The 15,413-nt window shown below is 41.2% G+C and overlaps 1 protein-coding gene across 8 annotated transcripts in view; it reads left to right on the top strand.

Moving 5' to 3' along the window:
* Positions 1-15,413, top strand: part of LOC121925492 — a 42,025-nt gene that overhangs the window by 21,762 nt on the left and 4,850 nt on the right. For all 8 annotated transcript variants that reach the window (XM_042457704.1, XM_042457702.1, XM_042457703.1 and 5 more), the window contains 3 exons: positions 5,755-5,823; positions 10,267-10,392; positions 15,028-15,099. In XM_042457704.1, coding sequence (XP_042313638.1) covers positions 5,755-5,823; positions 10,267-10,392; positions 15,028-15,099 — 267 coding nt within the window. The remainder of the gene's footprint in view (positions 1-5,754; positions 5,824-10,266; positions 10,393-15,027; positions 15,100-15,413) is intronic.

The following is a 15,413-nucleotide window of genomic DNA, read 5'->3' as shown; positions in this document are numbered from 1 at the left end:
AGGACAAGAGCCTACTACTAGGCGAGAATAGAGAAAAATGGAATAGTTTCCAGTTGGCAAGCAGGTCAGGCAAGGCTGCATCTTATCACCCTATTTGTTTACATCAACAATTTAAGATATACAAAGGATACCATACTACAAGTGAGTGTTGAAAGGTTTGCAGGCTGACCAAGAAGGGAATGACCTAGAGCTATGAAACTTACATGCTGTTCCACATATTCACCCCATAGTTCAACACACAGCAGCACTGTAGAGAAACCAGACAGAGCCTGCTGCCATTTGGTATGAACGGTTTAATTGACTCTGAACAACTGAACCAACACTTGGCCAATTTGGCAACCAACTAGGTAAATCCATTCCTTTTATAGACAGAGACAAACAAGTAATCAATGCAGGATAATTGATTAATCATAGCATGGCTGGTTAACCATCTGTGCCTGACCTTTGGGTTTGTGTACTTAGTAATAGTTAACTTTATAGTTTCCTGAGGGGAAGAGTAAGATTTAACCTTTATGTCTAACTAGCAGGAGATTCTTCCTTTTGATCTGATAGACGGAGGGCTCCACATCTTTTCATGGGTGCGCCGCAAGGTCTTTCACCACGTAGGAAGAATCTCTCCACACGTACAGGAAGAATTCCATACATTTCCCCTTTTTCTATTTTTTCAAGGCCAATTAATTTCATAATCCCAGGCCTGGTAGTGCCATATGAGAATGATGGATTAAACCACCCATGCAATATTTGATACAAGGAAGGAATTCATTGTAGGACAATAAGATCATAATACATAGAAAGACAATGCCATATACAACATTCTGTTTCAGCCAATGAAAATCTGGCAAACAGTAAATCGATCAGCTTCATAATCCAGAATATCCAATGTTCTGGTGGACCTGAGTCAGGTAAATCATGTAGTTCTTCAATCAAATTATTAATGGAACAAGAGTTATCTGACAATTTAAAACAACACATATTTTGATGTCTTCACACAGCAAAAGTATTCAGTTGGGCTATAGAGGTGTATTGTAGAGTCATAGTCAGAGGTGAGCGTTACTGCTCCTTGAACCCTGGAAACATCCAAGGTAGAAGGGTGTTGGAGAACAGGAACAAGTCTACTCAGACAGCACTGTGTACCATCAGATAAACTGGCAGATAATTATAAGTTTGACTGTTACAAGTAAAAAGCTATCCAGGTGGCAACAAAATATGGACATATGTAAATGAAATCTCTTTACCCAAACATTTTGATCTCTCCTTTGATACCACTGGGCTGAAAGGGCTTCACTGGTCAAACATAATAAACCAAGTACAATAGTTAACATAAAATTATGGACTAATACAGCAGATATTTTTGATTTCTTCACATAGCAGAAGTAAATAGTCTATGGCTGCTCCATTGTCCAGAATGGTATTTCTAAGTTCATGTTGTTCATCATTTAACATCATGTAAAATTGTTGATTGGATTGAACTACAGTGGTACCTCGGGTTACGAAATTAATTCGTTCCGCCGCCGCTTTCGTAACCTGAAAAGCTTTCGCAAGCCGAAAACCCATAGGCGCTAATGGGGAAAAGCCGCAATTTCGTGTGAAATAGCGCCGAAAAGCACCAAAAAATTTTTCGTAACCCAAAAAAGCCGGAACAGTTTTTTTAAATGGATTTTTTTCGTAACCCGGAAATTTCGTAAGGCGGCGCATTCGTAACCCGAGGTACCACTGTATTAGGTTCTGAAGGCCTTGATGCCATAAGCAGGTTTAAGATACTTAGCTGATGTCCATACTGTGCCTATTGGGGTTGACACTGCTGCACACCCTCTTCCCCGAGTGACTGGGAGTTGCTGGTCCTTTCCACGCTGGCTCTGGCAACTGTCAATATCACATCAAGGGTCACAGCAGCAGGGAGAATGAAGAGAAATGTTTCTGTGTTGGAAATAAATAATCAAACAGTGCAGTTAAATGATTCCAGGCAAATAATAATATAATAGATATGGCCCGGTTCACAACCTTATTGTTTTGGTTGGGGGGGGGTACATTCTCCCTTTCCTTTGTTTGTAGAAGAAGGCTATTGGGGTCAGTCAAAAAGGAGAATGAGGGTCGTTTTATGTCCCTCTAACTTCTAGGCATAGGCAAAATTCAAGAAAGAAATTTGGGATATTTGCACCATTTGAACTGAGAAGGTGTACCTTCTGAGATTGAAAGGAAAAAGTAAGGCATGTGCCTTTTACTTTGAGGACTGGAGAACTCAGAAAAGACAGGGGGTATTGTGAACAAACTGAACTTGCATAGTTTGCTGAGCATGTGAAGAGTATAAAAAGAAAGAAGCAGAGGAAGCAACACCTTAGACGAGACAAAGGGCAATAGTGAGGCTGTATAGCCTTACCCTCTCACAGAAGAGAACAAGGAAAATTGTTAGGAACATAGGAAAATAGTGGGTAGGAGAGAGAAAAAGAATCTCTCCCCCCTTTTTGAACTTTAAACAGAAAGGGCTGTCCATAGGGAAGAACATAGAAGAATGGCAATAGCAGACTTTAGTAAAGAAGGTAGGATACCAATTTTAGCAAAGATGGGGAAATCTGTTTTTGCAAATCCTTTTCTGCACGCAGACTTACGGAGTACAGGATTAAACTCAAAAACAAAAAGACAAGGCAGAGGAGAAGAAGGATCCCTCTGTATCTTACCCAAATGAAGAGTAAGAGGGACAGATAGACTGTGCTGGTGTGAGAAGCTCTCCCTAGGAAACAATGTATGAAAGAAGGATGCAAAAAACAACACAAATGGAGGAAGAGTACAAGAAATTCAGACACACTAACAGACAGACAAGCAAACAATTTCTAGGTGCAACAGGTCTAGAGTCTGTTTCTAAACATGTACCACACTTAAGGTAGATGGGATATGTAGTCCTTTAGCATGAGAACACAAAGCAACCTAGACAAACTTTTTTCCCCACTTTAGCCAAGACAGTTTTTACAGACTGTGCTGACCAAAATGAGGCTTAACAGAAAGGAAAAGACACTCAAGAACAGGAATTAATCCCTATCAAAAACAAAAAACCAATACAGCAAAGACCTTTGGACCAAAAGAAGGAATCTGTCTTGAGATTCACAAATCACAAACAGCCAAACAAACAAGCAAATTAACAAATACAAGCAACAATTAATAGGATCTACAACACCCATTCTGGCCTCTAGCTGTTGCAATTCTCCAGCCAAGCCTGGACAAATCAAACACATTAAGGAGACAAAGGGCAGGCTGAACTGACCACTAGAAGAAGGAGACATAGTTTTCCAAGCACGCTCTAAGTACTGATTTTATTCCACAGAATGGTATGTTCTCTTTGTCTGTAAGATTTGTGCATCCAAAGAGAATTTCAATTATGCTTTATCACAACCAAAATAGAAAAATTAACACAGATTTGAGTCAAGAAAAAAACCCTAGAAACTCCTGTCCCTTTACCATTTCCACAATTAAACAGGAGAGAACAAACTAAAGGCATACAGAATCCTCTGAAAACAGAATGAAGAGACAGAAAGTTGAGACAGTGTCATTCTGCCTGAGCACATGTAGAGTGCCAGCAACAGAAAATAGTGAGACATTTCTCAATCTCCATTTTGCAAAGCAGGAAAAGAAGAGGGGGGGGGGTCCTTACACAATTTGGAATTTCCTACTGAATGATCTTATCCACGTGCCTCATGGGCACAAAGGAAAATGCAGAAATACAAAAAACACAGACTGCTGAATAAACTGGACTTATTGAGGGGAAGGAAAACTCCCTGTCTTCTAAGATCCCAACACTTACAAATGTTCTCTGCAATGCTTAAAATGCCTGCAGGGTTTTGTGTTTCTCAAAGAGCAGTTTCTATGATTCCTTTCCGAGAAGTACCTTCTGGGGTCTTTGTTCTGGAAGCTGAGGCTGAAATAGTGTAGCTCACCTCTTGGTCAAGGAGCTGGGTTAAAGCTGAGACTGTGTCACCCATTTCCACTGTTTTTTCCAGGGAGCTGGGCTTTTGTCTCTTCCAGGAAACACATCTCCCAGTGCCACTCCAATCTGATCCACAGGGATGGGAAAGATGACCTCTGAGGTTCCCTTTCCCTGGCATGTCTGGCTGGAAAGGTTTCCAAAGCTTGGGGTTTTTTGGTTGAGTCCATACTCTGTTTTCTGGGGGTTTGACTCTCTTGGCCTGAAAGTGCTCATATGGGGTATGGTTCTGATCTCTCTGTTTGCAGACTGTAGTCCGAACAGTAGCAGAGGTGTTTCCAAAAGAAAGTGAGACATGTTTCTTTTGGTTTGGGCAAGGGGGGCTTGCTTTCCTGAGGTTTGCAGAGCAGCTAGTAGTATAGGGGGGTCTTGGAATGGAGTCCCTGGGGGGTCTCTGGCAATTTCTGCTTGCTATGGTGAGGCAGGCCTTCTGGTGTTTCCATCTCTCTTTGGGGAATGAGAGAAGGCTGAGTGGGGCTTTTAGATGGACCTAAAAAGCGTTTTTTAAGGGAAATTTCCCTAGGTTTCTTCTTTTGGGTTAGGGCCTTTTCTTGTCTCTGTGCCAACATCAGATGAAATTTTGAAGAGAGCCATCTTAGGTGCAGGGAAAAGGTTTCCCAACCCGCAAATAGATCTGACTCCTTGATTTGGCATCCCAGAGACTCCTTGCTCTTGGGATGAAGTCCTCTATATATTTCACCCATGAGCTCTTTATCCATAGCCTTGGAGGGGAGAGCTATTCTTGCAAGCAACATTTTCCTAGCCATGTATGTTTCTGGACCCTCATTTGTTTTTTGCTCTTGTGCGTAGTATAAATCCTCGGCCAGCTGTCCTGGCCACAATAGGCTCAAGATATGTCCCATCCAGGAGTACATATCTTGGGACAAAAGGTTTCGACACATCACTGCTGCTTCCAGGTTGTCTCTGTCCACAGAGGACATGCACAGCCTAGCCAACTGTGTCAGATGAGAGCCAAAATAATTTACTTTATAGTGGGAATTGCTAGTTTATATAGTAATGTGGTACAACTTTTAGGCACTAAGCATGATTATTAGGAAATTATTATACATGATTATTAGGATTATTAGGAAATAAGTTCAGTAAATAAGTCCAGTCCATCTGCCTTGGTCCAGGCCTCGGAGGTAGAGAGGAACTGTTGGACCTCTTAGCCTTTCCCTCCACCACTCCCTTCTCCTTTTGTGTCATGTCTTTTTAGATTGTAAGCCCGAGGGCAGGGAACCGTCTAATTAAGATTGTATGTACAGCGCTGTGTAAATTTACAATGCTTCATAAATAAAGGTTAATAATAATAATAATAATAATAATAATAATAATAATAATAATAATAATAATAATAATAATATACTTAAGGGTAACCTGCTTGAGACTGTGCTGTTAATCTCATTTATCTATGTAGCCATAAATGGATGTTACACTGTAATCTTCCACTTGCCCAGAAGCAGCAGCTGGTGGAGAGTATACACAACTGTCCTTATAAGTTTAGTAGCAAGACTGCTGTAATGGAAACTGAGCTGAAAGACTTTGCCTCAGGAACACAGCAAACACACCATGGTCCCAAAGGTGCACTCCACCGCTGGCCCCAATAGGAGTGGAAAAGATCTGCTCCTATTTGGGCCAGTAAAGGGCTGCCTTAGGAAGAAGGCCCAGCACAACCCCCAGGCAGCTCCTGTGTGTAATCATTGATTTGCATTCTTCCTGAACTTTCCCAGTCTGGTAATGAAGGCTGATTTAACATTATATCTATGTTTTTTTCCAAACAGGCAACCCTAATGATAACCTTGAGTCTTCATTAATGGACAGTATACTGCAGGAGTTAAAAAAACATTCAGGTAATGTTAACTGGCTTTAAGAGTGCAGTTTATATCAATATGGTAACCATAGTAGCATTTATTGTTTTAGAAACCTGTGTGTAATATATTAGTTACCAATGCTGTTGATGTCCAGAAGTCAATAAAATATTCAGGGCAATATGTAGAGCAAAATAAAAACAAAACAAAAAACCCACATTGTGGTGATATCTTTATTAGACCAACCAAAATACACAAAATATTTTATGCAAGGTTTTGAAGCTCAAAGGCTTCTTCATCAGGCATGGATGTTAAAAATCATTTTAGGAGAAGAAATAAGTCAGTGGAGGGTTACAGAACTGGATTTTTCTGGAGATGTTAAACCTAAGTTTAAGGCATGGTCAAGAGACGTTTGATGCAGATAAACCCCACACCCCTTGCTGGCCAGGATAAGCACAGCATGCTTCGGTGATTCTGCATGGTCCAGGGGGCTAGCAAAAAATGTGTGTGCATGACTATATGACAAGATTTGTACTAGATCTTTGTTACTAGTACAAAGGGGATGTTATATATCCTTCATATCCAGACACCTGCATTTTTAATTAAGGCTAAAAACATAATGACATTTTAAGTTTTTCTTCCAGTTTATCATAATGCAGAAATAATCCAGTTTGAGACCACTTGAGCTGCCTTGGCTCAATGCCAGGGAATTCCATGAAGTGTAGTTTTGTAAGAGATTTCACCTTCTCTGTCAGAGCACTCTGGTGCCACAAAACACTACAATTCCCATGATTCCCTAGCACTGAGCCAGGCAGAATTCTAGAATAGTTCATTCATGGATCTGAGGATTTATTGTTATATGAAAGGAAAAGTTCTCCTAAATGTGATTTAATGTAGTTTTCTGAGCTATATGGCCGTGTTCTGGAAGGGTTTATTCCTGACGTTTTGCCTGTCTGTCTATTTAATTAGCAATTCGTTGTCTGCGGGGAAACCCCCTGACCCTGGGTGGGTTTTTTTGCATGTATTGAGTCCTAATTTTTGTGTTCTTCAGGATTGATAGCCAAACCTTGTTTACCTTCAGTGTTTCTTCTTTCCTGTTGAAGCTGTCCAGGCCTCCCTATGCATTCTGGCCTTGTAATTGCTGGTATTTCAATGTTAACAAACATCATTTTATGCCCAGGGTGGTTTATGACACGTTCTCCTACTGCCAGTTTTTCTGGCTGGCTTAGTCTGCAGTGTCTCTCGTGTTCTTTGATTTGGGTTTGAATGCTGCGATTTTCTCAGTTGGTCTGTAGATCATTTAGAGGTTGTGTTTCCTCATCAGTTTTCCTATTCTGCCCATGACTGCTTTGATGTATTGTAAAAATACCTTCCCTTTGGGTGGTTGTTTGTCTTCACTCCTAGGTTTTTCTTTTCTGGGTCTGACAGCTCTTTTGATGTCGGAGCTGGAGCAACCATTAGGCTGTAGAGCCCAGTTTAGGTGCTTCAATTAAGCTTCCAGGAAGAGGAGTTCACAGATCCTATTTGCACTGTCTATCAGTGGTCCTGGGTGATGGTTGGAGTTCTTGTGTAGGCATCTGTCCGTGTAGGTTTTCTGTATACTATGTGGCCCAACTGTTGATTCAGTTTGTGGATGACCAGGACACCCCAAAATGGTAATGTTTCTTCCTTTTCTTTTTCCTTTGTAATTGGATGTTTGGGTGTATGTTGTTCAGATGATTAAAAAACATGGTCAGATCTTCTCAGTCCACATATTAGACTCATTTTGTGGGCTTTTTTTTTAGTACTGTTTCTTGAAGAACACCAAAATTAAGACTCAAAACATGCAAATGGACACCACCCAGGGTCAGGAAGTTTCCCTGCAGACAGTGGGTTGCTAATGAAATAGACACACGTATTCTCCCACTCTAAGGCCTTGTCATTCAGCAATGAACTAACACAGACATTAACATGTAAATCTCTTCCTCCCAACCAAGGATCACACAAGTATATATACCCCACACACTTCCATATCACCACTCTCTGAAGGTGCCAGCCACAGATGCAGATGAAACTTTAGGAAAATCTCTTCCAGAACATGGCCATATAGCCTGAAAAACACTCAGGAAACTATGGACATCGGCTGTGAAAACCTTCAAATTAATGTGATTTCATTTAATTTACCAGAAATGTGTTTTGCTTTTTAATACAGTTTTTTATACAGAAATAGTACATGGGAACATCTTAGGACAATATCATACAAGGCTTCTATTGCAGGACTAGAGCAAGGTAGTAGCATTATTGGGTAGTATTTTACTGCATGATATTGGCCTGTTACAGACAGCCAAAATGAAGCTGCTTCGAGTCACTTTGGAGGTATGGTATTTCAATGATACATGCGTCCTAAGAGTCCAAAGGCCGCACCAAAGCCACGCTCCAGTCCTAAGGACTGGAGTGCAGCTTTGGTGAAGCTTCCAAACTCTTAGGACTCATGCATCATTGAAATACCATACCTCCAAAGTGACTCGAAGCAGCTTTATTTTGGCCTGTCTGTAACAGGCCATTGTCTTTCATCTCATTGCTAGCGTATCCTTCACTCAGTTCTGAAACACACCTTGCCATTGATGGGGAAAGCCTGACAATAACTCCCAATAGCACAGGTGTCCAGTCCTCCTCGTGTGATAATCTCTTCTGTTTCAGAAATAGAAGAGATAACTGTCACATGGCATGAGAAGGCAGGATTCTCCTCTTCTTCCCCTCTCTCCTCCTTCCTCTTCCCAAGCAAGCTAAGCCATGCCTTTCTATTTTTATTTTTACTGTCATCAACCACCTGATTTCTTCCCCACCACCGTATGTTCTCTCATCTCCCTCTACCACCACCCAATCTCTGCCCCTGCCACCAGACGAATTTGTATGCTCTAAGTCTGACAAGAACAAGGAGGCAGCGGAAGCAGTACAGTGCAGAAGGAATGTGCAGCACCATACTGGTATTGAAAGGAGGTGCAATAGAGATTATTTTAATATCACTGTGTTACCATGTGCTTCAGAAATGTGATTGCTGCACTGTAGAAGCTTCATGTGATAATCTCTTTAGAAATGGATGGGAGAGAGATGGACAAAGGAGTAGGAAAAAGCAGAGTGGTGTATTGTAGCATTTCTAATGTCTAAAATGATGTGAGGTGGGGTCTTTTTACTAAGTTTCAACAGCAGCAAAAAGTAGATTGTTTAAAAGCTCTGTAAAAATGCAGGATTAATATTAATATTAATTAATATCCTAAACAGTGCACCTGCAAAATAACGCTGCCAACTCTGTTTGTATCTATTCTTTACCATATGGCAAGTCTTTCTAAACCGGACTACACTTCTCACTGCAGCCTCCACATATGTTTGGGAAGCCCTAAAAGCAGGGTGCAGGAGTGCAATGGCAGAAGGGGGAAGGGGAAGCCCTCTTGTGCTAGGAAATGTATGCTTGTGCAGTAGGATGTCTGGCCTGCAAGTTCCACCCATGTTTGCAGCTCCCAGAAAACCAATCTCCAATTGCATATGATGTGTGATAAGCTGGGAGAGAAATGACCTTGCATTGGGCTTGGAGACATTTGGAAGTCATGCACAGTTCTCTTGTTGTTTTTTCTGTGCACTTTCCAGCACAATATAAAAAGGGGGGAAGACTTTTCCTATAGCACACACTAGTGAAGAGAGGAAAGTGCTAGACCGCTTTCTTTCAGCAAAATCAGCTTCTTTCTTCATCAAGATCAAGGAGGGAAGGGAGATGTTTCATTCTATCTTGCTGCACAAAAGTAGATCACTCACTCATGGACAGTAATGTGGCAAGCATATTTGTGAAAGCCTGTGTGACAAAGGCATGGCCCCATACCAAACAGTATTTGCCAGTTGCAATCACCTTGTTTGTCATGGAAAGACTGGCCTTCCCCACCAACACTAGTGTATTGCACTATAGCGTTGGGGAAGGCCTATCCCACCTCCTCAAGAAGTACTTCCTACAGGAGGAAACACCTGAATCTAGTAGTGAATGAACAATTGCTTATCTGGAGAGGTCTTGAAACCACTCAGATTTATGGATTCTTGCATCCTTACAAAAAGTTTTGAGGAAATAAATGATTTCAAGTGTGTTTTTTCCTTCCAGCAAAGCTAGGAGATCAGTTGCCTTCCATTTTTAACTGAATACTTTGTACTGTAAAAGCATCTTGTGCGCTTACATACTACTACACGGTAATCACATTTGCAACGAATATACTGTTTAAGCAAAAGACATTTTTGCAGATACAGTACATTTCACAGTGAGTGCTCAAAAAAATGTGACATCCAACAAAAGCACCTATTTGAGACATGTAGATAGGGTCCAAAAGAGCAAATTCCACAGAGAAGCAGGTGTGCAAAAGGACCCCTATTATATCCCTTGTTGCTCAAGCTCTGCTGTTATATGTCATTTCTGTTTCGTGGGACACTTTTTATAAGTAGAAATTTAAGTATTGTTTCTCATTACAGAAGAGTCAGTTTCCACTGAAGAGAATTTTACAATGACAACGGAATCTTCCTCATCAGAAAGTTTTACTAAAGAGTTTTCAGTGGAACCAGAATTAAGTCAATCACCAAAACCAACTCCTCTTCCAAGTAAACTCATTATATAGTTATCTACACCTTGTATTGTATGAATGATTATGGCTACCTCAAAACTTTTCAACTTTGGTTGTTCGTTGTTAAGAACGTTTGTACCAATCTACTTATAAAGGGTTTTTTTTTCTTTCTCAACCAAATATTGTGCCTTTGCAAACTGCAACAGTGAATATCAGGCTAGCTCTGGTAGTGTGTGTAGAATGTCGTAATTTATATTTGAAACCTTGAATAAAGATCACCAAAATGAAGCACCAGTAGAGAAATCTGTTCTTCATTAAAGTAAGCTATTATTCTAAGGCAAAGCTAAAAATCATATAGCTGTTAATATGTCATTAGATTGCTTCTCCCAGCATTCTTCACCATTAGCAATCCTGGTTAGGTTTTGCAGTCCAATAGCTGCAAGACAGGTACATCATTCCCATCCCAGTCTGATCTAGAAAACGGCTTCTGTGTAGAGCAATGTTACGAACTAATCAATTAAAAATCAGTTAAGTTGGAAATTGTTTGTCTTGCCTGTGAGATGGTCATTTCCAGTAGAGAAGGGAGAAACATTCTGTTGTGGGTTGTGCCTCCTGTTTACTGATAGTAAGGAATGCAGAAGCCTTTTTTGAGAGTGCCCACTAGGAAGAGCATCCTCCCTTACTGACCCAATTGATGTGTCAGCTTCCAATGCTCCTAGATAGATTTAGGGGTGAAGCAGGCTGCCCCTTTATGCCAGCTTGGGGGCGGTGTGTGAGCATGGTGTTTAGACAGCGCACACTGACACTGCTCCCAAGCCAGCATCATGCTGGCCACACAACCACACATCGGGCAGCTTTATGGCACTCCGGTGGTGTGACATTTACTGAATATGTCATACTCTGCAGGAGCACCACAAAGCTGTGGTGGCGATAAAAAAGCTACCTTTTTTCCAGTGCAAAAAGAAGTGGCATTTTGCCACTACTTTTTTGGGTCAGAAAAAAAAGTGTGGGGCCGCAGCATACAGTTGCCATGGCACCCACCCTGCGTTTTCAGGGGCGGTGTGACCCTGCCCCTTTGGGGCATTGTATTTCACATCTTATTTGTTCAGAATATAAGCCCCCTGTGATATTGTCAAAAGAAATATTTTGAGAGAGATGTGAAGAAAAAAGGGTGAAACAAAAACTAGGTATGAACCAGGCTGCAATACCATGAAAATTGCTTCCCCTCCCTGTTTAACTAGTTACTTGAAAGAAAAAATGATTGAAGGCTAGCCATGACCCCCAGTTCATCCCTTCTCCACTGAAAATGACCATCTCACAGATTGACAAATGGTTCTTCCCAGTGGAGAAGGAATATCTTGACATGGGATATAATATAGCTCCCTTTCTGAGGTGAGTGGGTGGCGCTTGTGACTCATCATGGTTTCACTATTTACTGAAGCACTCTCTGTCCAAAGGTGCCCTTGGCCAAGGTAATGGTATCCAGCTTGCAGTGTCTAATGAATGTGAAAGGTGGTTTACATGACTCTGCAATTTCTACCAAATGCTAACAGGGGACACAGAAAAGGCAGAACTACTCAATACTTTCTTTTTTTCAGTCTTCTCAAAAAAGGAAAAGGGTGCTCAACTTGAGGAAAATGGAGCAGAGGACACAACAGGGGAAGCACAACACAGAATAAGTAAAGAGATGGTACAGGAACATCTGGTTAATCTAAATGAATTTAAGTCTCCAGAACCAGATGAACTACATCCAAGGGAATTAAAAGAACTGGCAAATGTAATCTCAGAGCCATTGGCAATAATCTTTCAGAATTCCTGGAAAACAGGAGCCATCCCAGCAGACTGGAGGAGGGCAAACGTTGTCCCCATCTTCAAAAAGGGGGGAAAAGAAGATCCCAACAACTGTTATCCAGTTAGTCTGACATCAATACCAGGAAAGCTTCTAGAACAGCTTATTAAACAGAGTCTGTGAACATTTAGAAGGGAAAACCACAATCACTAAAAGTCAGCATGGTTTTCTCAAAAACAGTCATGCCAGACTAATCTGATCTCTCTTTTTTATATATAAAATTACCAGCTTGGTAGATGAAGGGAATGCGGTAAACATAGCATATCTTGATTTCAGTAAGGCTTTTGCCAAGGTTCCCCATGATTTTCTTGCAAACAAGATAGTAAAATGTGGGTGAGACAATACAACTGTTAGGTGGATTTGTAATTGGTTGACTGACTGAACCCAAAGGATGCTCAGCAATGGCTCCTCTTCATCCTGGAAAGAAGTGACCAGTGCAGTGCCACAGGGTTCTGTCCTGGGTCCAGTGCTATGCAACAAATAATTAATAATAATAATAATAATAATAATAATAATAATAATAATAATTTTATATACCGCTATTCCTGTATAGATCATAGCAGTTTCCAAAAAAGAAAATTGCAACAAAAAACAATTATAAACAATATATATCCCCAACAATGAGCAAACCAATCCCCATAGCCATTAAAAACTATACAGCATCTAAAACCAATTATCTTACAAAACATTAAAACCATAACAAATAGCTGGATTGAACAGTATACATCATCAAGGGGATAGAATAGAGGGCATGCTTATCAAATTTGCAGATGACACCAAATTAAGAGTAGCTAATATTCCAGAGGAGAGGATCAAAATTCAAAATGACCTTAATAGATTAGAAAGCTGGCCCAAAACTAACAAAATGAATTTCTACATGGAGAAATGCAAGGTACTGCACTTAGGCAGAAAAAATGAAGTGCATAGATATAGGATGGGGGACACCTGGCTTAACAAGACTACATGTGAAAGCAATCCAGGAGGCCTAGTAGACCACAAGCTGAACATGAGTGTGATGTGGCAACTAAAAAGGCCAATGCAATTCTTGGCTGCGTCAATAGAAGTATAGTGTCTAGATAAAGGGAAGTAATACTGCCAGTCTATTCTGCCTTGGTCAGGCCTCACCTGGAATACTGTGTCCACTTTTGGGCATTAGAATTCAAAAAGGACGTTGAGAAACGAGCGTGTCCAAAGGAGGGCAACTAAAATGGTGAAGGGTCTGGAAAGCATGCCCTATGAGGAATGACTTAGGGAGCTGGGGATGTTTAGCCTGGAGAAGAGAAGGTTAAGAAGTGATATTATAGCCTTGTTTAAGTATTTGAAGGGGTGTCAAATTGAGGATGGAGCAAGCTAGTTTTCTGCTGCTTTGCCTAATAGGACCCAAAACAATGGATGCAAGCTACAGGAAAAGAGATTTCACCTCAACATGAGGAACACCCTGACAGTAAGGGCTGTTCGACAGTGGAACACACTCCCTTGGAATATGCTGGCATCTCTTCCTTTGAAGGTCTTTAAACAGAGGCTGGATGGCCATCTGTTGGGGGTGCTTTGATTGTGAGTTCCTGCATGGCAGGGGATTGGACTGGATGTCTTTTCCAACACTATGGCCTGTTACAGACTGCCAAAATAAAGCTGCTTCAGGTCTCTTTGGAGGTATGCTGTTTAAATGATGCGTGGGTCCTAAGAGTCTGGAGGTCACGCCAAAGCCACACTCCATTCCTAAGCACTGCAGTGCAGCTTTGGCGCAGCTGCCGGATTCTTCGGATGCATGTATCATTTAATCAGCATACCTCCAAAGAGACCCGAAGCAGCTTTATTTTGGCAGTCTGTAACAGGCCAATGATTCTATGATTCTAGTCAGTACTCTAAAAAAAAAGGCTTCTGGATTCCTGCCTATCAAAGTGAATGGGAGGAGCAACACACATCAGGCTGTTCCTCTGTTCTCCACTGGAAAATCTGTTAATGAAAAGGGATAAATAAAATTTACTTTTAAACTAAAGTTGGAATTTCAGCATTAATGCTTCTCTAGAATTAAGTTATTAAATGAAAAGAGCAAACATAGAGGCGTTACAAACCGCCGCTTTGAGGCGGTCTCCCGGCGCTGCTGTTTGCTCCGTGAGGGAGCCGCCGCAGCCAAACCGCGCGGCTCCCTTACGGAGCAAAAAAGAAGCTCCAAAATGGAGCTTCTTCTGGCAGTGCGCTCATGATGCCGCGAGGCGCCAATGGCGCACTCGCAACATCATTAGCGCTGCGCGATGTGCGGATGCACAGCGTCCGTTACGTCAAGATGGCGGCGGCCATGTGGAACGGCCACCGCCATTTGTTACGGACAGAGTCCGTAACAGGAATAGGGGCGTCCGTCTGGAAGAGATGCCCCTTTTTTAAACTGGGACGTCCTGAGGACGCCCCAAGTGGCGGTTTGTAACCCGCCACAGTCTATCTCTCCCAGTTTTGTTCTTTACTTGAAGCCTGGCTCTCTTGGATTTTTACAAATCTACTTCTTGCTTTTTATTAGTCCTTCAGGGTTGGAGAATTATGAGGTTTGCTCCCTAAAAGCCAATAGTGAACAGAAATGCAATGGGCCCTTGGCATTCACTGGGGTTTGGTTCCAGGACTCCCTGTGGATACCAAAATCCATGGATGTTCATCCCATTAAATACAGTGGCATAGAAAATTGTGTCCCTTACCAGCAAAACCAAAGTTTGCTTTTTGGAATTTATATATTTTGGGGATATTTTCAAGCCATGACTGGTTGAATCCGTGGATATGGAGGGGCAACTGTGCATTGAACAGCTAGGACAATTTACCCTTTCATTTTTACAGACCTAAGAGTGAATGAGGTTAATGAAGATATCAAAGATGCCAAAAGATTTGAATTCTTTGAGAAATACGAAGGTAAATAATAGACCCCATTAAGATACAATTTTAAGTAAGGTAGATTTAAGTAAGCAGCTTGCTTTTCCCTGCTCATCTTCCTATAATGTGGCATAGTTCAGTGAAAGCGGGCATCACCTAATACATCAGGGGTATAGAACACTTTTCATCTCTCTTGTCCTGTGTATATTGACTTAGCAAACTACTGCTATCCTTGTTCTATTTTTAAACACATGATTTATGCCTTTCAATTGGATTTATTCTTCTAAAACACATTTTGTGTGTTCAGCTGAAAGGGAATAAACATTTTTTCCCTATGGCTGTAGCAATTTGTT

The sequence above is a fragment of the Sceloporus undulatus genome, chromosome 3, assembly GCF_019175285.1.
Source record: "Sceloporus undulatus isolate JIND9_A2432 ecotype Alabama chromosome 3, SceUnd_v1.1, whole genome shotgun sequence".
In the NCBI taxonomy this organism is placed as follows: domain Eukaryota; kingdom Metazoa; phylum Chordata; class Lepidosauria; order Squamata; family Phrynosomatidae; genus Sceloporus; species Sceloporus undulatus.
This window is presented reverse-complemented; position numbering and strand designations above follow the sequence as displayed.